Below are 25110 nucleotides of genomic sequence, written 5' to 3' on the forward strand. Positions count from 1 at the left end.
TGTGCCCCAGAAACATGCTTGGGAGATGGAAAGATTTGATGTTTTCTTCCCAACTGGGTTTTTGTGCACCAGAGTTATTCCCCTTTTTTGTGGCTTCCAATATATCGTATGTTTGCATGAACGCATGCCCTTGAAGTGAATGCCATGACAAATGAGTAACAACTCATGAGTAACTCACAGGCACCTGGCTGTAGGATCAGAGAGGTCAAGAAGTTGTGGTAAGCAAAAGGTCATGGAGACAATTTCCTTGAACCTGAACTGCTTTCTGCAAGCATCAAAGTTAAAAAGACAGCACTGCAAACAAAGCAGGCTGGTTTGATATCGCTGAGAAATTACTTCAAGGAACAGCAAAAAGCCTTGCCCCTGTCTGCTCTTAATTTGCAGCCGGCTGGGAAGATGCACTGACAAAGCTGTAGTAGTAAAGTGCTTAGGAACTGGGGAACAATGTATCAAATAGCCCAAATTCTCTTCTGTCAGCTGTCTAGCCACAATCTGTGTAAGCTTAAGAATAGCTGTTTCAGTCCCAAGCAGTACAGGTGTTATCAGGTGTGAGATGTACCTCTTCTACTCCTGCTCTACTCTTTTTCTTCTACTCTGTCTTTCTACTCCTTTTCTACCTCTTTGTAGAACATCACCAGAAATCGTTTTGAGTTTGGAAGGGTTTCAGCAGCAAAGTGTATGGGGAGGATGAAAGTTTGCACCCAGAAGTTCAGCTGTATTTAGCTTGTGTGTTATGTGTATGTGTCTGTCTGCATCTTTTGCTTGAAAAGTGACCTCTACTCAAGAATGTTTGTCCTTAATGATGAAGGAGCAAGCAGTGTTTGCTGAAAACTCAAGACTCTAGTTTCCACTATCATTTTACATCAAACTCTTAGAAATAGGTTTTGAAATAACACCGAAGAAGAGGAGAGGGGTGATGATATAAATCTGTAGATCTTGAAGAGTTAGTTCAAGTGGGTCACTTGAACTTCGGGCAGCTGTTTATTTTTTTTGTGCTTTCTCATTTCTCCTCCTTACAGTCCTCAGTGGCTGTGCTGCATGCAGCTTCCCTTTGGCACTGATTACAAGGATGGTGAGCAGACTTCGTATTGCATTTCTTCATGCCTTAATTACGTTGCTGGTTTTGCATGTGCACTGCAATGTTCTATCGATCTCTTTAGGCAAATGACTTTTTAACATGTCATTTTCAATAAAAATTTGAATTTTGGTTGTAGCTGAACAGACAGTTGTTGAGCGTGGCCATTTTTTTATCTTTTAAACTAGTCGGGTTGCTAACTCTGATTCATGACGGTATTAATCATACTTGATAATTTCAATAGTTGTAATAGCAGCTGTCAGAACACATTTGGGAATGTGAAGCATATTCAGTATAAGCTCTGGTAACTCGTTTTTCTGTGTACTGAAGCCTTTTTATAAATTAATTACTGGTCTGTGTTCTAAATGGGGTTGTATTAGTGAAGATTTGAACAATATTAAAACAACTTTATATGGTCTGATGGGAGTTCCTATAAATAAAGTAATATGAGCATTTTTTTTGTATTCTGCTTTAGTTCAGTCCCCATTAAAAGGCTCATCTTAGTAGTTTCTTCTCCAAATGCAGCATTTATGTTATGCTCACTCAAAAGCACACAGAGCAGCTTTGCACTGGGTGATTGCAGAATTACAGGCTTGTTTCATGACTTTTGCTGATTCACAGGTTTTGCTGATTCATGTCAGGGCGACTGACAAACGCTTGCTCTTTGATCTGGGAGAAGCTGCTGATCCTTCCTCAAGAGCAGTAGAAAAAACTATTTTTTGAAGGCTTTCCACCTGTTTTTGTATAAAAACAGATATTTCTGGACTGCGGCTTTAGAATCCCCTAGCAGGAATTTTAAGCTCTCATGGAAACTGTGTGCGAATGTTTTCATTTTTCAGCATCCTAGCAAGAGAGAGTGGGACAGCCTGAACTCTCAGCAGTTGCCAGTGGCACCCCATCCTCCCACACCTGCAAAACCACATGCACCCAGAATGGGGTCAGACGGGGTAGTTGTCAGAGGAAGTTTTTCTTCATGGGATGTATTTGTCTGTTTAGTATTTTGTGTGGATCGAAGGGTGCAGGGTTTTTGAAATTGAAGCCTGCATTTTGTTGAGTCGGAGGCCTTGAGGTGGTAAAGCAAGGGTTTGAGGAAAGTCCTGTTCTGAGGAAGCTCACATCAGTGGTACAGTTGGCCAAGGCAGGTGCCAGATCCAAAGCACTACATTTGCTTTCTTCAGTTGCCTTCTATGAAAAGAAGTTTGTGGTGTCCCATCAATCCCAGTTGGGAAAGCCTCACTGACAGTGCAGCAGAGAGCTGGCAGTGGGAGTGTGGTGCCACCTTGGTAGCGCTGGGTCCTGCACAGGGCATCAGCATCTCTCTGTGCACCTGCCAGGCTGCTATCCTGGAGTACATAATGACTCTGTTAGCTTTCCCTGGACACCTCCTCTCTTCTGCTTCACATTGTTTTAGCAGAGGGAGGTTTCTCAGTGCTTCCTGCAGTTACAAGCATTTTAGAGCCACATGTTGAGAGACCAGTGGGTTATACCCACTGCACCCCTGGACTTAAATTTCTGCATATATGAGCTGCTCTTTATGTCGTAACTTGTCTGGTTAAGAGAAGAGAGAGCTGCATATTCAGCTATAATCTTCTCAGTGCATGAGAGCCTGGCTAAACCACCTTGCAGTTCATGCCAGTTTTGCAGCTCAGGTAAGAGTCTCCATCTGCGCTGCAGTTCTTCTGCAGCTTCTGCTTATAAATTAACCCTGTGCAGATTGTGAGAAACTCTAGCAAAAGAAGCATTTGTTACTGAGCTCTAAAGAAAAAGGGAGAAGAAAAATAATTATTAAGGCTCTGTAGTGTAGGCTGGCCTTGCTTCTTGCAGGGAGCTGAATTGTGACTCTTTGCAAGGGGTTGTTGCAGTCCATGGTGCTGCTCCCAGAATGATCTCGGGAAACAAAGAAGAGTAGCATCTGTTCCCACTGCCGTGCTTGCATGCTATGAGGAGTTTTCTGTCTTTTCCTTTCCCCTGTCATAAAAGCAAACTTCTGACAGAAGAGAAGTAGCTTTCCTACAAGCAGTGGGCGAAGTTGCTGGGGGATGTTGGAGTGCTGTGTGTAACGCACAGGATAACAATGAATTGTCGCGTGGGAGCAGGACCAGACAGCTCATAACTCACTGTGCCTGTTTTATAAATATACATATTTATATTGCATGTGTAAATAATACCGAAGTTTGTTCCCTGCACATGATGAATGTAACCCTGCGGACCAGGGTAGGGGAGAGATACCAAGGCTACTTAATGGGCTTTCTTAATTTGGCAATTGTCAGTGTGCCTGCCCGTCAAACATTTTTAATTCTATGCTTCAATGTAGCCGACGAGTTTATTTCCAGTGCTCCTCACAGGCATAGCTCAGGCCAAGTACAGATTGAATAACCTTCAGGAAAGCTGTGCTGTCCTTCTGTCGGCCGCTGTCTTTGAAAATTGCCTGCAGAGTTAGTGAGCAGGAACAGTTAAGATTTACAAACAATGATGAAGCTTGTCATGCATCTTTCACCATTCATCATCTGGGTGCCGTGGCTGGGCGGTGAAGTGTTCTTCATAAAAACCAGCTCAGTGTGAAATACACCTCGCAGCAATGTTTACTGCTCTGAAACTCGTCAGCAGCCCTTTATAGTAAATCCAGATTGCGATGTGACATTACAGTATATCATTGCAGAGCGCGCTGGGGTTTACACTAGGAATGAGTGCAGTTCACACCAGATGAGATGTCGAAATTGAGTTATGTAGGAATTTGGCTGTTATATGGGGATAGCTTTTGTTTTCTGAGGACTGAAAGTTAGCTTTATATATATAATATATATAATATACACATACCTGCACTTGTGTGTGGGTGCCTATATCGATATACATGGATATATAGATACACTATGTGCACATTCTGTGTACAAAGACTGCATACCCTCACAGATTTCTCTGGTGGGACCCTGTCTTAATGTTCATGCTGTTTCTTAATAAATATTTCAGTATTTTGTTAAAGTGCTGCATTTTAGCGTTACCTCTTCAGTGAAGTAGATACTTATTTTCAGAAAGTTCTTTTTTCAAAGAGATGATGCAGGTGGCTGGTAACCACTGAAACAGTGCTAAACAGGTTTAGGTTTTGTGGGGGGTTTTATGTGTGAATGTCTCCTAGAGCTTGGAAGATGAAGCTTTGAGTAGAAGATTTGGGGAAAACTTAGGCAGGAGCTTTGAAATACAAAAACTATGGAAGTTACTGCACACATGGCCATGTGCTGGGATTGGACATGTTCTCCGTGCTTGTGTTAGCCCTTTCAATTGCAGTGTGGACACAAGGTCATTGAGAATAAGATAAAATAGTAGATGCCTTTTTCCAATTACGTAAGTGGGAAGTCAGTGCAAAACACAACCAAGACACTTCACATATCAGTAAATTGAGACTGAGTCTTTGGAGATAAAATATGCTGTCTTGGACATCTGGTGGTCTGAGAAATACCTCTGGAGTTAAGCAGTAGTAGCTGCATAAAGTGGAAAGCACTGTTGGCCTACAGACAAGGACAATAACTTGCTTCAGTAAAAGTTAGGTACTTTGGTGGTAGTTAACTGAGTAAAAAGAAAGAAACTATTTGTGACAGACCAGCGAAGTTTTTAAGTGCTTCCTGTGATTTCATGTGTTTTTATTTCAGTGCTGTTCTGCAAAGCCTGTGAATTAAGCTGTATTTCATTGTCTTCAGTGCTGTGACTGCTTTGAGTTTGAAACAAAGCTGTCATTTTCTGGAATCTTCACTGAAGTCTTCTGGTTTTATTATTGCCTGACTTTTCAACCAGAGGGGGAGATATATTTGAAACACTGTTATATTTAATCTTAGATTTCTGAGACCATGCTCAGGTATTATAGTTCAGAAGTGCAAAAAGGAGTGGGACTGCAGTTGTTACTACCAGATAGGAGAGATAACTATACTTTATTTGTCCTCCTCAGCTATTTTCAGTTCCTACACTTGTTTTTGCTTTAAGTGCTAATACTGCAGTGCAATTGTACTTTTCTAGCTCAGAACAGTTTTCACAAATGTGTTTATTAGTACTGATTTTATTTGGTTGATTTGTTACATTTATCTGAAAAACCCAACACTTGGAGTCTGCTACAGCCAATATGAAGGTAAAGCTTCAGTCTGACTAATCATGCAAGTGTAGAGGCTTCCAGGCTTACCAATAGCATTCTAGTCTTATTTGTATTCATAATTAGCTTAATGATACACTGTTGTTTATGAAAATTTTTTTACTCCTTTTATTTTGAGAGGGGAAGGTTTGGACACCATTACTTTTGTGGCTTGAATTAGTGGAGTAGATAGTAAAACTGTCACTTATAACATAGTGGTTTCAGGCAGCAGCTGAATGTTGCATATAAAATCAAAGGGGTGTATTTCTTCACAACCTTGACTGCTTTATGTATCTGCTTGATTTCTAGTAACTTTACTAAGCTGCAGTCTTCAGATATTAGTAAGTGGTGCCCTGTCATAGGGATGCTGTAATAGCCTCAGGAAGCTGGAGGTCTTTATGAATATGTACTCTGAACACTTCCGTAGAACTTGTCATTTAATTTCCCATTCTGCGAAGTGACTTCTTGCTCTTGCAATGTCTGCTCTACATAGACCAAAGAGATCTCCATGAGTCAGGGTGGGAACTGGGAAAAATACTCTAGATGCTAAATTAACAGTATTTAGTGCAGTGTTAACATCCAGCTGTTGCTGTCCAGACATTTCCAAATTTGAATTAAATGGGCCAGGACCAAGAGAAAAAAAAATGGTATTTTGTAGACCAGGTCAAGTCAATTATATGTTATTTTCTCACACAAACGTCTTGTGGTGACATTTTGTTACGGTGACCCTGCAAAGAGCCAGAGCAGATGTTATCTATAGAGCACTGTAAAAATAGTCCAGAAGAAATGGCTCAGAACAGGGGGAAAAAACCTACACCACAAATTAGCTAACAGTATGTTGGCTGATTATAATGACTACCTTATAGCATCCAAGAATTGTCAATCATACCTTAATGTTTATAGAAGTGAAAAGTCAATGTGTAGTTGTTTAATTTGACATGACTCAGGTTGAGAAAGTGTAATCGCTGGAGGGGACAGTTAAGTAGCTGTGCTCCGTGTCAGCCTGTCTCGCTCCGACTACTGCAGTAAACGCTTTCCTGATGAGCGATAGATTTGTTTAAATACCAGGATAATTGCTAGCTACAGCATCCAACACTCTTTTAATGCCTTGTACTACATCTGTATTGGCTCTTGCGCCTGAGGCTGTTTGAGGTTTCTGCAGGGAAGAAGGCATGTAACTTCAATTACATTGTTCTCCTTTGGGTTTTGAAGGGTAATTGTTGCAGAGATAAATAGGCTGTAATAAATTACATTTCGTTTCTTCCAAACCTGTTGAAGTAGATCAGACATGCCAGTGTTACACCTGTTTTCTGCTTGTGACATTTTGGTATTCTGCAGTACTGAGAACACACAAAGAACAAGGCAAAGGGTTCCTTCACTGGAAAAATGGAAAAATACCAGACTTCTCAAGCTATACTGGTGCAAAGCCAGTGAACTTTTTTTGTGTGCTGTAAAAGAATTTGCTTCCCCTCACTGCTTCCACACGTGTAAATTATGATTATACATAAATATTAATGCTGATTGTGAATAATGGAACAGGAGAAAGACTCAGCTCTATTCTCTGTAATTAGGAGGGTGTCCACATTTTAGCTTCTTAGTGCTGTTGGTGTTCTAAGGAGAAGACTGAAGAGACCTGGTGGTTTCTGCCAGGGTGGTTGCCCACTGATTGCCTTTTGCTGAGCACATTCCCGTTGTGTCACAGCACACACAAAGTGGTGCAGCCACAATGCAAATGCCATCAGCTCCCTACACTTCCCTGCAGTGTACCCCACTTCTGCTACTAAAGGTTCTGCACTTGGTACCCACAGGCTGATGTGAGAAAAGCTGAAAGCCTCTGTGTACGGATTACAGCTCCCTTTAAAAATGTTTGAAGGAATTGGGGAGAGTGTTTATTTTTAAAATATGCTTTTCTTAAAAGTCTGACAAAATCTTGAGATTGGTTTTGAAGTATGTTGAAAATTGAACACTTAATTTGTTGGGATTCATTTTACTATGTGATCAGGAAGGAGTGGGAGCCAGGTTAAACAGAGTATTCCCTGTAGTTAATTTTTAAATAAACCAAACAGTTATAATTTAGTTTCTGTAACACTGGCATTTATATATTTGCATTTATTCCCTGCTTTCTCATAATTTTACAATGTTTCAAAGCTGCATGCCTGATGTTCATCTCACAGTATCTGTTAAATCAGTTAAGTTTTACAAGTTGAAGATTTGTCTGAGGTCTGAATCACACCCCATATGCTGTGTGTAGGTTGTTTATTTATTCCAAGCATAGCATTAATCATGTATCAGACTGCTGAAAGTAAAAGAATATCCTAGTCCAGTTGGCCGGTAGTTTTGTTTCCTTTCTGGACATAAAAGGAAAAGAAAAATCAATGAGAGCTCTCTCCCATTCATTTATAAGTCATTTTGCCTTTCAAGTTCTGTCTCAGAGCAGTTGCAGGCACTGCAAGGAGGGTTCTGTTTTCCCACCCTGGAGCAAGTAGATGTCTATACTAGAAGTTTTAGTGTTTGTTTTTGTATTGGCTTTTGAATTTATAAAACACATTTTGATAAATTTCAGTCTTGAGTCAGATTGGAGCTAGCTGTGTATCTCTAAATATAGTATAAATTTTCCTAATTACTCTAAATCAAGACTTCACTCATGTTAGTTTTTGCTGTTTCCTCCCTTGGATAAATAGGAACTTCTAGCTCGTAAAGCTATCTCTGCCAACACATCTTGCCCTAATGCTTCCCTGAGTCACAAGTGTTTTCAGGATCTTTAATTTTCTGGACTGAGTCTCTTAATTTTTCCAAGGCATAAACACTGCACATAGGTTTGTGCCAACAGAGTCTACATCGGAGTGAAGTAACACTGGCTTGTTAGGAGGTGTCTGATGTATTCCTGTTAGGTGGATGCACTAGTTCCCTGTGACTACCCGAAATGAATATGCAACTGCCTGACTGGTTAAAAAGGCCTCAGGAGCGGGGAATGTGGGTTGGCCCCTAGTTTGAAAGTAATTACCCCTTCTCAGCTGTGGGCTGACCTCTGTAGCTGTGACTCTTTAACTTTCCAGCTTGGATCATTTCATCTGCTTTTCCTTCTGCCTTCAACTGCTCTGCCTTTCAGCTATATGTGTGGAGTAGGACCGCCTTCCCTATCTTTCAAGAGAGGGGAAAACCCCTCTCCCGACCCTGAACAGCACCAAGTATGGAGTTCCTGTGTAGTGCAAGCTCCTTGCAGCCCATGCTCTTGACTCCCTTCACTGCCCCGTGTCCATGGTGGCTTGCAGCAGGGCTGTATGATGCAGCAGAGGATGAGCTCCAGCTTTCACTTACCTCATCCTGCCTGTCTTGCCCTTAGAGTGTCGAACCACTTCCTTACTGACCAGAGTTGCATTCAGCACTGTTGAAACTAACTGAGATGGAGTCTTGGAGTGATTTTCTTGAAGGCAGGCAGTCTTTGATTCAGCCACCAGTGTCTGGATTGGCCCCAGAAACCTGTCTTAAAATTTTCTCTACAACAGATGCCAGTAATAAAATTCTGATTTTCTGTTCATCTATTTAAGTATTTTAGAACTTTTCTGCCACTTAAGCATGATTTAAAGTTCACCATCTGGACTTCAGAGAGTGCCAGGCAAGGGCAGGGAAAGTGCATGTTGAAACTTGTTGGCTACACTTGCTCCCATTCCTATAATATTAGGAAGGAAGGATGGCACAAGAGGACCTAGTACTCTAGTAGGAGTCTAAGACAACCAAGGGTTTTGGGCCCTTCTGGCCCTACAGCTTGTAGACAGTAACCAGTGTGATCCAGTGTGAACCAAGGCTGCTGCTGTCAGGATCCAGAAGAAAATGCTGGATACTGGTGGGTTGACCTTCCCACCAGGTGGGCATCACCAGGTGGGCTGTAGGACATCAGTGGGCTTGTTGAAATGCAGCTGGCAGCACCAGCAGCATCATTAGACACAGCCCATGCCCTCCAGCTGATGGCACATACTCAGCATTACTTGTATTGTGTTCATGGAAATGAATATAAATACAGCACAGCGGATCTGTCTTAAGCCTAATGTTGTGTGAAACTTCATTTAACTTACTTGACTACCTCAAAAGTGTTTTGTGTTCTGTTTTTGTCCCTATTTACTCAAGTATTGTGACTTACTGCAACAGGGTTCCTAAACTTTGAGGGGAATAAATCTCACTTTAAAATAAGTAGCAACATTTTTACTCTGCACATACCCATCTTGTGCTGTGTATTTCATCAATACTCGTTGAACCATTTTACAGCAAATCTGCTGAACTTGCATCAAATTAAAGTTAATATTAAAAACAGTAATGCCATGGTAATACTAAGTCACTTTAAAGCCTTCTGGGTTTCTTAAACTGCAGATTCATTTGAATTGTAAGACATAGATGATAAGGCTTTTTATTTCTTTTCTCTTACTCAATTTTGGGCACAGTCATTGGTGAGTACAGTGTTGCTCATGCTGAAATCAGTGACAAACCTCCTGTTCCTTCTGCAAGTATGGTACAAGTTGCAGATCCTTGTCTTCTCCCTTGCCAGAAGAGACAGTTGAATTATAAGAGAATTTAAAAAGTAAATAAATCTATTTGCAAGTGGAAATATATTGTATTTACCATAACACATCACTTGCATTAGACGCAGTATTTTTGACTGATTGCTTAGTAACTTCTTGACTTCCAAAAGCTTGCAAGTTATGTAAAAAAAAAAAATTTAAGCTGTATAATATAAGGATGTTGCACTAAGACAGTATTTTCTAAAATTAAATCATTAAAGCTGAAAGAGCTGAGTCCATCATTATTAACTGTTTGGTTATGCTTTGAATATTAGGACTGATGACCCTGAGCATGGATTTCATCCTCATTTTATAAATTGAAAGTGACACTGGCAACAATGAAATACAAAGAGAAGTGACCATATTAACATTTATGTTGCTAGTCGTGGTGTTGTGCAAACTGTTTTTTTTTGTTCCTGATACACTAGTGAAGATTAACAGCCCTTCTGACCCAAGAATGGAGAGACATTCAGCCAAAACAGTGTTGTGTTTGGATTTCTGTGCTGAATACCAAAAGGTTTTATGTGATTATTAGAGCTCTTGGAATCCTGTTTCTTTCCTTTAGTATAGCTACAAGCTACAAGGAAGAAACTTTGTGCCTTTTGTTTTGTGTCTCTACATACTCTGCTACTTGTTAACATAATCCTGAGTCTCAAGTGCACTCTTTCCTTTCAAATTAACCATGTTTTTCAAAAAACTTTTCATTGCCTCAGCTGTTGCAAACGGCAGTGCATTTTTAGGTAGGACAATTGATGCTTCTAAGGTAATTATTCCCAAGGAACTTCTTGTATAGACAGGTTTTAAATATATCTTAAGAAAACAAGGGCTGCTGTATTGTAGTGATGTGGATGAGGAATCTGGACTCTCTAGTTGTCTCCTGGTTGCTCTAGGAGATAGGTGTAGCCTGTGAGGTCTTGCCTTGCAACAGGAATCAGTCCCCACCTCCATCTGCACCCTCAGTATCAGCAGTCATCCCACAAAAAAGCCTTTTGCCTGTTCATTCCCTTGTGCTGCTGCACAACAGCCCTGATAAGCATGTGCAACCATTTTGCCGTTAAGAGCAGCTGTGGATGTCCATTTCAGTCACCTCTGTGTGGCATTATCTGTTGGTTAGGTGGTGTTTGGGATGTATGGAAAAGCTGGTGTCTTCAGCATAGGAGAAGATGCAGACCCCAGGAGGAGGTGGACAGTAAGCAGTCTCCATAAAATTAGCATGAAGTCACTTAACTGTGTCTGAGGGAACTCTAGGGTGCTCAGAGACAATGCCATGTTCTCTTCTTGAGAGCTGGCTGGAAATTGTTGGAAAAATCTAACCCACTGATTGTTTTTGCTGAAATCACGTATTTCTGCAAACTTAGAACAGGACAGAGGGATTCAGGTGGCCGCCTTCCCTCAACAGTCTCACATGGATGATGGGTCCATTTTCAGCCTGGAGAAGAGAGTCCAGGGAGACCTAAGTGGGGCCTTTCAGTAGTTAGAGGGGGCTGATAAGAAAGGGCATGACAGGCTTTTTAGTAGGACCTGTAGTGATAGGACAAGGAATAATGGTTTTAAACTAGAGGAGGGTAAATTCAGACTAGATACTGGGAGAATTTTTTTACAATGATGGTGGTAAAACACTGGCACAGGTTGTCCAGAGAGGTCATGTGTGGAAACATTCACAGAAACATTCAGTGTCAGGTTGAATGGGACTCTGAGCTACCTGACCTAGTTTGAGGTGTCTCAGTGCAAGGGAGTTGAACTGGATGGCCTGAAGATCCCTTCCAACCAAAGTACTCTATGATTCCTGTGAAAGATTTGGAGTTGCAGGCAGTCTGTTGCTATTCTTGCATTGCCATCAAGGGTTGCTGCCCATTCACATGGTTGTGCGGCCTCCTGTGACTCTTGATTTGTGGAATGGTTTGTTCTCTTTTGGGGGGGGGGGGGGAACCCAAACCAAACAAACTTCTGTAAACACAGTTCATTTCATGGATCTGGCTTCAAAGGTGGCCACACAGGAGAGGCATGTGGGGTGCTAAGACCTGCCTCTATATTGTGCCCGGTAGCGGGACAGTCTAGGGAGTTGTAAGACTCTGGCCCCACAGCAATTTTGTGCAAAACCAGTCCTGGCAGGATAAAATGCTCAAAAGGAAATTTGGGCCTGTGCACCAGCAGCTGGCAAGATAGTTTCATATTTCTTGTGAGAAATGATTGATATTTATATTTTAATCTTGTTGTTAGAACAGGTTTTGATTACTGTAGGAGTAAGAAAAACAATCTAAAGTGGATTTGAAGTTCATTTTTTTTCTTAATGCTGCTTGTCTTTTCTCAGTCTTCTGAGTATAACACACCAGGGACATATTTTTTTAATAGAGACTCAGTCTCCAGTGTTGTGTGTGGAATAGAGAAGTAGTATCTGACTTCCAGGAATAAAGAGATTTAAGGTCCCAGCTTTGTCACAGTCTTGTTACATGATGAAGCAAATGGCTTCATTCCTCTGAGATTCCTTGCTGCTCCTCAGTTAGTGACAGATGTCCAAATACCCCCTATCCCTCACAGCTACTTTTTAAATCTTCCTTTGCTGGAAATCAGTGTCTCCCCATATGTTTCTGTGGCTGTTCCTTAATCTTGAGTCTTTAAATGGTTTGTTGGTGGCTTGGTTTCTGTTTTTCAAAAATTCCTGTTGGACTCTGAGGTAGAGTACAGCCATGCAAACCATTGGGTCCTCTGGTGGACTGTGAATGTCAGAAGTAAGGATCTCCAAAAGTAGGTCTGCTGGTCAAGAGTTACAGCCCAAAGGAGAAGCGTATGCATCTCTGCAGTATTGGCAATACAACAGCTGTTCTTCATTATAATTCCCCGTGTTGCTGAGCAGCTGTGTGCCCAGGACAACACAAGGATTAAATAAAGGACTGGAGAAGGCTAGGGAGGGAAAAGGGAGATGCCTTTTGCATTTAATCATGATGCCTTTCTTTGTAGTCTTACTACCAGATAAAAATAGGTCAAATCAAACTTCATCCCAGCTCTTTTGTGGCTGAGGTTGTCATGCTTTATATGTAATCATACAGAATGTTTTCACTTAAAAATGAGTCAAAAACGATCTACAGAAATGCCTGTTTTACCTTGTTACCCAGCAGTGGGAAATGCCTGCTTTATGTTGAGATGCTGGAGAATGTTTTTCTTCATGTGTTCTAGCGCAAAATCTTTGTGAAATGATTAAAATAATGTTTTATTTTTGAGAGAACTAGCCTTTAGGGTTCCTGGCAGTGGAATATAAACCTGGGAGGTTTCTGTGGAGTTGTACCTGGCTGGGACCTGACTCAGTAGAGTGAGCACTTGAGGCAAGGAACCATTCACTTCTGCCAAACAAAAAGAGAGCTTTTATCAGCTGAATTCTGCACGTCACCTTTCAGTCATTCAAAGCAAGGGTACGCACCTCAGTTTTTCTGAAGTTTTTCTGAGATGTTCATCATCTGCCTTTCCTAGCCTGCAGGAGTGGCTTAATGACAGTAAGTTAGCCACAGAATGTACAGCTGGTGGTAGGAGAGAGCATTGATCGTTGGTCCATCACTACTGCTCTGCTCCAGTTCGTGCATGCAGGCATGGAGGGCAGTTGCTTTGTAGAAGATTGGTGTAGTTTCAAGCCATGTTTTGGAGTCTGAGAAAAAAGCCAGTGCTTCCCAAATACCATTTTTGCATCCTGTCTGTCTAGCTGGTAGTGGGTGAGAGGTAGAAAGCCTTGTTTGATTGTTTCACATATTACTGTAAGAGAATTTAAAACCAGAGGTGAGGGAGTCAGCAGGAGGATATTTTCTCCAGCTTCTGGTTTCTAATTACATCAGTTACAGCCCTTCGTTCTTAGTTGCTAAAACTACAAGCATGAACTGGAAAAGAATGAGATAATCCATGGTAAAGCATACTGAATAAAGATCTCTATTCAGCTCTTTACTTTTTATCCTGAGTTCCTAATGCCAAAAATTAATGCTATTTGAAAATACACAATAAGTCTGCCCTACTGTGGGCATCCAAGATAATCCTAATTGCCTTAAATGTTAGTGACAAGGGTAGGTGTTCAAGAAGGGGAAAAGAGCTGTACTATGAAATAGTATACCTTTGTTAAGAGACACAGATGGAGCATGTATTTCAAGATCCTTAGGCTTGTTTTCATTTTTGCATCAAAAAGCAGCTCTGTTTGTTGCTCTTCCTGTCAGCTGGAAGATATCCACTGGAAGATATCCACAGGCATACGTTGCTAGAACTGGACAGGTTTCCATTGCGTTTATAGTATGCAAAGCAGAAAAGGAGCATCAGTCCCATGCTCTTGCAAATTTGTCCACATTGTGGTCAGCAGAGAAGAGTCCATAACACACTTATCACAAGAAAAGTCGCAAAGACATTTCAGCTGGTCAGAGTAATATGTGGAGGTCAGTTTCAAGGCAGACCCATAGCTGAGTTTTCTTTTTCCCCTTGTAAACTACTTGGTATCAGCCTCCTCGTCTTACACTCTGCTGTGCATCATTCTTACACTGCTGCGAAGAAGTCTGCACTCACACTGTGTTGTGGTGACCAGCTGCAGCAAGCAAAAACCCTTGGCTTCAGGTGGGCTTCTAGGATTTGTCCCTCTGGAAGCTATCCCCTGGTCCAGACCTTCAACTGAGGCCTGAGGGAGGAGAAGGACAGTCAATACAGAAAACGCATAGCACATTTATGCACTTGCGGATGTCGGCAGGAATTTTCAGTGAGAACCGTTTCATCCCAGCAGTCGTCCTGAGCAAGAGAGATGTAGTGAAGATGATAGCAGTTTGGAGGTTTTTTACTTCAGTTCATACAGAGTAGAAGCAAAAGAAATAAAAGATATTGAGGATTCACCAGGTGCAAATGTCCTTCAGAAACATGCGTTATGTCAGCTTTACAAACTTGAAATCTTTGTGTTCAAAGAAAATCTTGGAAACAGCTGATTCAAGAGGGTCTCTTACTTTTCTTGCAGCTTGTCTGTGACCTTCTAGCAGGAGCCTATAGTCTCTTGACTGTTGGTGTCTTAGATCTGCAGAGAGCAGAATACTGGAGTATGAGACTGAACCCATTGCATGGCTGGTGTATGAGCAGCCTGCCGCTAAAGCTCGTTTTTTCACCCTGGTGTAAGTCAGTAGTCCTCCATCTTTATTTTAAATAAAGCATTCCCATAGGAGTGAATCACATCACATCAGAGATATAGCAGAGGTAGATTTTCTTTTTGGCCATTTGTTAGTTAACTCTGCTTAAGGAGTTGAACCCTTGTTTGAGAACATGGGGTTAAGCACTCCCGAAGGCGAGAGGCAGCTGAAGGGAAATTGCTTAGGAGAATTTACTTGGCCTTCCTGCATGTGTTTACATGGAGGTTGCATCTTGCCCATCTTACCATCTACAGCACATTCAAGCACAGACCTTGACACTCTTGCTGCCATTCTAATGCTTTTTCCACAACAGGGAAATTGTGCTTTTCTCCCATTCTCTTTTTCTGTATGTCTTCTCAGTTTCTGAGACAGCAACTGAGGATTCTGATAGTTCTCTGATTCCTAGTGGCTGCTTTTGCAGCAGTAATTGTTTCGGTGGGGGGGTGTTTGGTTGATTTGGGGTTTTTGACCTAATGCTTTGTCAAGCAGTTAGCATAGTGTTACTGTAGTTGCGATTGCCTGGCAGGCTGTTTGCTGATGCTGGGAGGTAGAGTCAACCCTTTTTGACAACAATCTGAGCAGCAGGGTACCTTTGACTTTGGTGGAAACTGGGAATTGTTTCCAAACTGAGTTTGACCTGTGGTTATTCTCAAGTCACCAAGTCAGGCAGCATGGCCAGCCACACCTTATGTCTTAGAGTGGTTTGAGTTGGTATGCTGAAGAGAATGCCGGTGCCATTTTCTCCTATTTTGTTCTTTTTGTGGGTATCATGACTTGCTTCTTGGCTTGACCGCCAGTGGTTTCATAGGCCAGTTTGGTTTTCAAGAGTTTTGCCTTTTTATGTGGGATCTCTGTAGCCTGGAGTGGAAGCTGCTGCTTGCAACAGCAGTAATATTTGCAAGAGGAAACTGCTTTGGAGGAGAAAGTACTGTGAAGAGCAGTTCCTGTCCACCCTCATGCCAAAAACTTTGGCATGCTTTAGCGATGCTCCCATGCCATCAGGTGCCAGTGGCACCTAGTTCTTCATTCTCCATGTGTGGCTGTGCTGACGCACAAGTGCGCACACGAGGAAAATGTGAATGGCCCTTATCAATGTGTGGGACTGACATGCTTACTCACTTCTCTTTCCCTGAGAAAGGTGAAAGAGCTTTGAAAAATGAATTGGACCACTCAACTTTAAATCTTTACAGATTGCTCCTTATTTAGAGTGTAATAGTATTCTAAATGTAAACTCAGGAAAATACTTACCTTTCAAGCATGAATATCCTGATTTCTCACATCACTGAAAGTGTATTATTCTTTTCAGTCCATTGAATTTTGGGGATCACTCAAGTTAAAAGTCAATGCAGTTTCCAGTGTCAGAAGACACAAGGTTTTGTGTTTATGGTTGGGATCCCTTCTCACTTATTTTCCTTTGTGATACTAGCTGAATTTTTTTTCAGATTCTTATGGCTCAAAAGTATTCAGGTGCTTTCCCAAGGGTAAAAGGTGATTAGATCAAGGAGCAGTCTTGAACTGTCACAGACCCAATTCTGGTACTGTTATTTACACAGATAAAGGCTGTGCAACAACTGTAGGAGGATCAGCCGCAAGCCGCAAACAGATGAAATTCGTATACTTAAATCACAAAGGGCATGGGTTTTGTTTCTTTGAACTTGAGATTTCTACATTTTATTGCTGTGTGATTAAAACACTGGAACAGAATTGCTTATTTCCTTTTTGCTGCCTTTTTATAGCTACAAGTCCCAGTCTGAGTATCATGTACTTTTTATCAGCATTGCACCTACTCACTGCACCTTGCTTGACTTCAGTGACTGTCGACTGCAGTGGAGGTCTGTTTGATAAAGCAGTTCGGGTTTGGATGCAGAAGTAGTTCTCTTACATGTTCCAGGTAAATCTTGGTAGTGTCACAAAACCTTTGTGGCTCTCATTACATACCCCTGTGTATATTCAGAGACCAGGATATGTAGCCCAAATTGCTTAACAATCAAAATTTGATTAATTTGGAAGTCAGTGGAAAAGCTGGTGGAGCTTCACTGATCCAGAAGACTTAGGAGCCACTGTTTGAGATGCTAAGAAAGAGATTTGGCTGTCTGTCTACCAAAAAAAGTTGTCCTCTGTGTCATTCAGCAGGTTTATACTAAACTAACACAGAGTTGCTCAAAAAATAGACCACAAAAACAAAGTGGCAGTTTTGCTGTGGTAGGGTTTTAACATCTGTACCGTAGCATGTTGAGTGGGTTTTCTGTAGGATTCCTTGTGTTTGGGGAAAAAAAAAACCACTTCCTGCAAGTTTGTCACAGAGATTTATAGACCTCAGTATTTAAAAATGGGCCTTTCCATCACTTCAGGCACATGCATGCTTAGAATTATTAACAAATCCTTTAAAATAAACTTCTTGCCCATTTGGCTGCTTGGGAGTAAACAAAAAATTAGCCCCTTTTAACCTTAATCACTTCCCTGATACTTTTTTCTTGGAGTCCAGGAACACAGAATCCTTACAGCATGTCCTAATCCTTCACACACCTTGGGCTTTGCTAAATCAGGGCAGAATGAAGTTCTGAGAGTTAGAGAGCTGAGCCCTTGAGCCAGCCAGCCCTGCCGAGGTGACGCTGGCTGCATTACTGTATGATGCAAGGTACCTTATGGAGAAAGGGATTATTCCTGATGCTAGACCTGGCCGGATCCTACCAAAGCTGCAATTGTTGGCAGGCACAACCTAAAACTGTGAATTACCATTGAGGAGCTAGTCTGTAGGACACATCGGGAGAGGTGATAACTGCATTTTCTGTAGGTGATTTCCCCTTAGACATTGGCATGTGAACCTACAGAGCATCTTTGCTCTGTCGTTACATAGTCAAAGCATGAGCCACATACTCACCTGGAATAGTGCATGGTGTGTGTTTCAGATCATGGGAGTGTGGTGCAGACTGGGCCTTCACAGTGAGTATGTTTGTGCTGCTTCCCTTGCAGAGGAGCAGAAATGTTCCTCTGTTGTTCCGCTTACTTCTTGTAACGTGCATGTTTACACATGGTTCAAGTCCTAGGAGCTCTTAAAGGGCCGTGGTAAAATGACTTTAAATAGAGAAAGTGAAGTGGAAGGAAAACTAGTGTCCTCATCCAGACACGGAGGACTCAGATGTAACTTTTCCTTGGACTCCACCATCAGCCCTGCTTAAACACTAAAAAGGAAAGGTAGGAAAACACACCATTAGGAATCAATCTCCTGGTATGTTCTCATGGCAGAAGAGAGTTCGGCTCTTGCAAACCTACAAGGATCATTTCTGATTCTGCAACACTTCCTGGTTTCAGGATTGGTGAGCTAGAAAAAAGTAAAAATATAAACAGTTGTTCCCAACCACAGGTTATGTAAGTGCTGTTCCAGCCTGTTCTAAGTGCAAATCAGTGCACTGGTTATTTGAGGCCTGGAGGTGTTGGAGACCTGTTTGGCTGTTCTGTGCATTTGACCACACAGTGAAGGAATACGTGATGCTGCAGACCAGATTCCTCTTTCTGTGTCATTAAACCAATTAGCAGTATTTGCAGGATGTTTAAAAACTGTTGGAAATTGCCTTGACTGCCTTGTCACTCCCTCATGTCTAAGCACTATGTTCTTTTCTTTGTATTTTAGCTGGGAAAAAATGTAATATAGGGTTAATATCCTGTTCCCTGGAGTTAAAAAATTTATGTCAGATCTAAAAGACAGTAATAGAGTCTGCTTTGGCAGAGTGATGTTAGAGCCTTAGTCGTCCCTTATATGCATCAAATGAGACACTTGCATTAAATCAAGGAGCCAGGTTCTGCAATATCAAAAATGGTCAAAACTCCCTGAAAGGAATGGAAATTGCTATTTTGTCTGTGCATGGGTTTAGTAGGTGAAAATGGCGTGTGTGATGTCAACTTCATAATGTCTTTTCCATCTCTTGGTAACCAATGTTGTGTTTAAAAACAGAACAAATTTGGAAGCGGAGCTGCAAATGAAAGTTACTGCAAAAACACAGGATACTACAGAAATGGAGTGTTGGTGTTTTTTTAAGAGCGTATTTCTAATTTTCTCATAAGTAGTGGGCTAAACCCAGATTGTGCAGTTTACTTTCCTTGAATCCTGTTGGATTTGACTGGCTGTCAAAGTCAAGCCTGACCTCATCTTTTTCATTGAACTTCAGGGCTACTAGAAGTCCCCAGTCTGCAAGCACCCAGGGCTGCTAAGGAGCAGCTCACTTAGGCACAGCTGTGTGATTGCAGGACAGAGTTTAAGCCTCAACTTCATATTCCTTGTTTTTGTGCTTTTGTACTGGATTCATCATGGCTTCTAAAAAACAAGCAATGGCCATAAACAGTATTCTCTTTTAAAAGACCACAGGCTGGTAATACTTCCCACTGAACAGTAAAATCCAGAACACAATATTGATGGTAAAGGTGTCAGTGGCTCATGGAGCTCCTGCTGTGATTTAGTTTCCCTCCAACTGCCTCAACCACCGATGCATTTTGCTAATTACATCATAGATTTTCCTATTGATGAACAGAATTTGAATTAACACGGGAAGCTCTAATGTTACCCTTTCACTATTATTGTTGTACAAGAAGCCCGTGGCAGATGCTGGCAGTTTAGCTACACAAACATTAGTATTAACGATTGGCCATTTGGAATTGGTGACATACTGCCGGCCGCTGGAATCCTGAGCCTGAAACCAATCAGGAAGTTAATGAGGAGAGAAATTACCACTGCAGCTTCCCCTTAATTATATTCACGGTAAGCAGGAAGGGAGTGTTGGGGGTGGATCTCAACTCATCTAAGGTTAGGAAGGTCAGAGACCCTTTTACTTGGTTTTTGTATCTACTGCAAATTGCAATGTTGCAACCGTTCCTAGCTCTGTATTAGTTTTAAATTCTGTAATATTTGGCCTCAGCCTCGGGCTGCCCGAGGCAGGGCCTTAGGTCTGTTGGCAGGTAACTTTCTTGTGGGTGGAGGGATACAGCCCCCAGACCTGAAGTTGTTTCCCTCCCATCGTTACTCGGTACTCCCGCTGCGTTCACCTTGGCGGGAGGGGGGAGACCAGCACCTCAACATGCACGGGGGAACAACTCCTCGCCCCTCTTCCTGGAGAGGTCTCCTCTGGTCGGGGCCAGGGGGGTGTCTCAGTCACTGTTTTTTTTCTCTCTTCCCCTCACTCGCAGTGTTTTCGCCGCCCAGCAGCCAGGACTCCGGCCTGGGGTGCCTGTCGAGCAGCAGCGAGAGCACCAAGGGGGACCTGGAGTGCGAGCCCCCCGCGCAGCCCGGCAACTTCGCGATGAGCCCCGTCCAGGAGGGCGGCGAGTAGCCGCGGCGTGGCGGCCCTCGCCCGGGGCAGGGCGGTACAGCAGCAGCGTTCTCGGTTTGCTTGTTCTGCTTGGGGGTTGCGGGGGACGGGCGGGGGGGGTTTGGTTTCTTCTTCCCAGGTGCGGAGCGGGACGCCCGCTTCCCCGGGGGCGGCCGTGGGGCCTCCCCACCGCCGCCAGGGCCGGCTGAGGCGTCCTGCGCCGAGAAGCCAGCGCGGTGCCTCCGCCGCCCGTCTGAGGGGCGGGGGGCCGCCGTCGGGGCAAAGGCGGAGAGAGCGTCGCCGAAATGCGGGCAGGGGCTCGGGGTAGCGGGAGCTGAGATAACCGGGAGTCCGGTACTGGCCCCTCCCCGTGCAGGGGCCGATAACTCAACTCTGGGAAACAACATCCCGTTGTGTATTCCTAACAATTCCTTACAGGCTAACGCTGCTGTTTGGTCTGGGAGTTTTCTTCTCATGTCGCCGAATTAACGTATTTTGCATATTACAGTTGAGTGCCTTGCCTTAGATTTCGGTCTAAACTGCAAGTAAGTAAGTCCCTTAAGAGTTGCCGTGAATTTTGGCATTTGTTATTTTGTTAAAAATGGGCTATGGTGTTCTTTCCTTGTGTTACCAAAACCAATCTGAAATGAAACTAGTCTAGAAAAATTCATTGTTCTCTGTAGTTGCAGCTGTACCTGAAATAAAAATGTTATTGATGACTGAATTTTCTTGTGTGTATATTTGGTGAGCTGTATTAAAACAGAAAAAAAAAAAAGAAATTACTTGTATTTTCTTCGCTCTGTGCTTTGAAAACATCTATTTGATTTCACCCCCATCTGTTGTAATCAATAACCTGACCATCTTGTTTTTTATTAAATGCACTTACTCTTAATTTCATCCACCAGTGGTTTTAGAGAGAATAATGTGGAGTTACCTATATAGGTTTGACATTATAAATCACTTCTTGAGGCTGAATCGTATAGTGGTATCGATTGATCCTGATATATCACAGAAATTTACTGTCACTTCTGTTTTCAATTAAAGATACAATCAGTCAGATAATGACTTAATTGGATTTTACAGAAGATTGAGTTTTATTGCCCAGTGCTTTACGAGTTTAGTTAAGGAAGATCATTTTATCACACTTGTCAGCCTGCTCCCGCGGCTCCGTGCCCTTCTGCCGCTGCCGCCACCGTGTCGGCGGCGCGGCTCCCCGGAGGGCACGGCAGGCGGGACCGGGACGGAGGCGGGTGCTCGCTTCCACCCTTGCTCTGTCAGTCCTCGGGCCTTGCTGAAATACCGCTTCTTAAATTTCTAGAAAACGTTCCACGGCTCCCTTCCCCTCTCCCCATACCCTCCCCGGGCGCAAGGCATCCCGAGGGGTGCAGCGCCGCGGTGGGGACCTGCCTGTCCCGGGCGCTACTCCCGGCCCGTTCTTAGTGCGGAGAGGGTGCTCGGTGCTCCGCGCACCCTCTGGGGGCGAGGGGTCGCGTCTCTGCCGGGCGATGGAGCCGGCCGCGGCAGGCGGGATGCCCTGCCCTGGCGGCGCGGGGGCTGCATGGCCGCCAGCATGGGCCTGCTTCTGGTTGCTGCGCTGAGCGGGGAGCAGCCCTGGGGACAAACGAGGTGGGGAAGCGGGGAGTGGGGGGAAAAAAAAAAGCCATGCTCTTTATACAAGCCCGTGTGGGACCTGGTTAGTGACAAGGGCGTTGAGAATAAATTACGGGGAGAATGAATAGCGTCCTTCAGAAGACTGGGGAAATCCCGCCTGGAGTACTGTTTTGGAGAGGAATTCACATTCAGCATTGAGGGAACTTCGAAGGAAAAGATTGCTGGTGAAGGACGGCCGAGGAGCACATGCCACACCCCACCAAGAGTGGGTAGATGCGGGGTGGTCTCCCGGGAAAGCTTGGGCCCCCTCCTGTGGGAAGGCAGTGGCTCTAGCTGGGAGCGCCTGCCGTAGGTGGTTGCCGGACCGGGTCGGCTGCCTCGTGGCACAACGTGGCCACGCCGGGCACGGCTGCTCGCCTCTGGCGCTTCCCCCTGGCCTGTCCGTGGGCGCTCTGTATTTGCACGGCCCGGGCCGTTCCGCCTTTTGACCTCTGGGACTCCTCTGGGCAGGGCTGACGGGGCTGTGCATGGAGCACGGAGAGTTTTCACAGGATTCTTGGGGTCTGGGGCGGTTTTGGGTGTGGTTGGATTTCGTTTGGTTTGTGAGTGTCTGTGAGTGGTTTCTTTGTTGCTACTGCTTTGTTTATGTTGCTTTTTTTGTTTGGAGGTTTTGTGGTTGGGGGTGTGGTTTTGTTTGTTTGTTGTTTTTATTTTGCTTTTCCACCGCACTGCAAGTCGCCCTCTTCCCAAGTATCTCTAGCTGCTTGGTAAGCAGTGACCTTCATTAGTGCTACTCCTCTCAAAAGGCGCGTTCCTCGCCCCTCGCCAGGCAGCTTTGACTGCTAGTTTTCGTGACCCTGTGTGGAATTCACATTTTCCTCGAAGTCTTCCGTGAAAGTTTCGCCCCGCTCTAGCGCGACGCTCCCCTACGCAGCGGGTCTGGCAGCGGTGCTTCTCTCCCTGCTTACTGTGTGCCAGGACAGACGGTCAGAGACACCCAGAGTCACTTTCCGAGCGGGAAATCATGCATAATTTATTCCCGTCTTTTCCCTGTAACGCGGGTAATGCCTTATTCGGGCGAGGTGAATAATCCTGCCGTTCGCACTCGCTCAACGGTGACCAGCATCCCGCGAACGCCCGCTCCCCAAAAGCTTACTTTGGAGCAGTGCAAGCCCTAGCAAACGCTCCCCCCGGCCCGACCCCTTCCTCCGCCCGCAGTGCCCGGGGAACGGCGGGGCATCCCGGTGCAGCAGACCCTGCGGCCGCCCCTGTGCGCCCGGCTGAGACACGGCCCACGGTGGGTTCCAGCAGCTGGGCGACAGCGCCGTGTCCTCCGGATGGCTCTACATCGAAAAGTCGCGAAACGCCAGCGGATTCGGGCCGGTTTCCAGACCGCCCCCCGCCCTGCCCGGTCCGCGGGGTTTCTTTGGCCCTTTGGCTGAGCCGGTCCCTTCCGGCTAAATGTTACTTGCAGCATATGTTTTGCACATTCATTCTCTTTCGGTCTATTTTTCTGGGCGCTAACTGCTAACACCTCATAGTCACCTTGAAATTTCCTCTGCTATTTTGCAATTAAAAGCTTAATAGCCCTGGAAACGGAGTTCATGTGGTGCAGTTTACCATCGCTCCGTCGTCTGAAAAGCTTTCTGCTGGGATCCCATTATGTGCTTGAATAAACCTTTTCGGCGAGCAGAAATGGGAACCGGGGTTGTCAGGTGTTGGGTTACAATGGACTTTCAGGCAGGGGACGTTTTGCTAACATAAATACGAATCTGGCCCAATGGGTAGATGTTGTCAAATACTAGGACATGGAAACCATTCCCATCAAATATGAGAAAAGGATTACAGCATTATATCAAACGGCTATTTCAGCCTAAACGCCCGATGTGCAGCCAAGCGAGAGAGGGGCCCCCGGCCCTCAGCCAGCCTACCGCCGCGTCGGGCATCTCGGCTCGGGATCCGGCAGCCGCCCGGCCGGCTGCGGTGGCGGAGGCGCCCCGCAGGACCCTCTCCAGCTAGTGAGGAAGTAGGGTTTTCCGCCATCACCACCACCCCGCAGGCATTTGCACCCCGTTTCTTCGTTTTGGGGGAGCGGATTTCCAAGGGTGGGTGCGCATCATCTTTTACGTAATTTTGTGATAGTTGAATGTTTGGTCCGCTTCTTTCTTTTTCTCCCCTCTGTGGGGACCCCCGAGTGTGCAAGAGACCACGCGGGGGAGGCCAGTTGCGAGCTGCAGGGTTCAGCATGCACCCCGGCAGCAAAAAGGTGATGTTCCACTAGCGCTGCGAGAAAATGCACTGTTCCCCGTATCTGATGCAATTCACCTCCCCGGCTCAGTACGATTTAGACGGAGTGCTCATCCTCCTCACGCTCCGCGCACGGCCCTGGGGAGAAAGATCGCGGTGAATATCTCTTCCTCTAGAAGTAGAAGAGTAATGAGGAAAGAGCCTAATAATGAAATTCCACGCAAATACCTTTTCAGCATATACTGTGACTTTTATTCTCTCCGGCGAAATACTTCCAGAGTTTTAAATCGGGTTTCGTTATTACGTAGCCTCGCTAAAAGCTTTATTTCGTGTAGCGGTTATGGTGGAGGGAAGAACAGGAGAGTTCTTGAGGCAACGAAATGGCTTCGGGTCCAAGCACCAGCCCTTGCCCTCCCGCGGACGCTACGCCGCAGGCAGATGAACGCTTGCAGTAATTTGTTTCCCCCCAGCCAAAATGCATATAACTTTATCTTTCTTTTTTCCCCCACCAATGTATTACATTTGGATTCAAGGTTCTCGCTGCCACACGGGAAATACCCGTGTTTCAGCGAGAAACTCCTTCGCGTACGGAAATGCAGAACATTACAAGTCCGCCGTATGAGACATATCATTTAGGTTTCAAGCAACCTGACTTGCCGTGAATTTCACGTTCCTTTCTATAGCTATCGTTTGCGTTTAGGTAGCTGTCTTGCCGCGGTACGCAGAGAGGCAGCGGAGCCCATGGGGGCAGGTGCCTACCGCGGCTCTCCAGCTCTGCGGCGCGATCCCGCCGGGACGCGGCCGCAACCCGATTCGGCGCAGTTGTTCTGGGCAGCTCCTGGTCCCGGGCAGCTCCTGCTCCGGGCAGCTCTTTGCTGCTGCAAAACTTTAATAAAACTTTGATCTCGACTCCCTGCCACTGCCTCGCGGCGCTGGGCCACAAGCGTTAGCAGCCATACACCGTGCCGCCGAACCCGGTGTCCCGTGGGCTTTCGAGGCGAGGCCGACGCAGAGCCCTGAGAAACCTCCTAGACCCCGCTCATCCCTCAGCCCCGGGTGCCTTCGGGGGGTGAGCCGT

General features: G+C 44.6%; 1 protein-coding gene across 1 annotated transcript in view; it reads left to right on the forward strand.

The window, feature by feature from the left end:
• The window catches only part of DMRT1 (doublesex and mab-3 related transcription factor 1), a gene marked incomplete at both ends in the record, with an annotated part of 57440 nt that extends 37245 nt beyond the window's left edge, over positions 1-20195 (forward strand). Inside the window, one exon of the mRNA XM_082300883.1 lies at positions 20053-20195. Within this exon, the coding sequence (XP_082157009.1) occupies positions 20053-20195 (143 nt within the window). The remainder of the gene's footprint in view (positions 1-20052) is intronic.
• Between the last annotated feature and the right edge of the window lie 4915 nt (positions 20196-25110).

The sequence above is a fragment of the Coloeus monedula genome (genome assembly GCF_965178545.1).
Source record: "Coloeus monedula genome assembly, chromosome: Z".
Classification (NCBI taxonomy): Eukaryota; Metazoa; Chordata; class Aves; order Passeriformes; family Corvidae; genus Coloeus; species Coloeus monedula.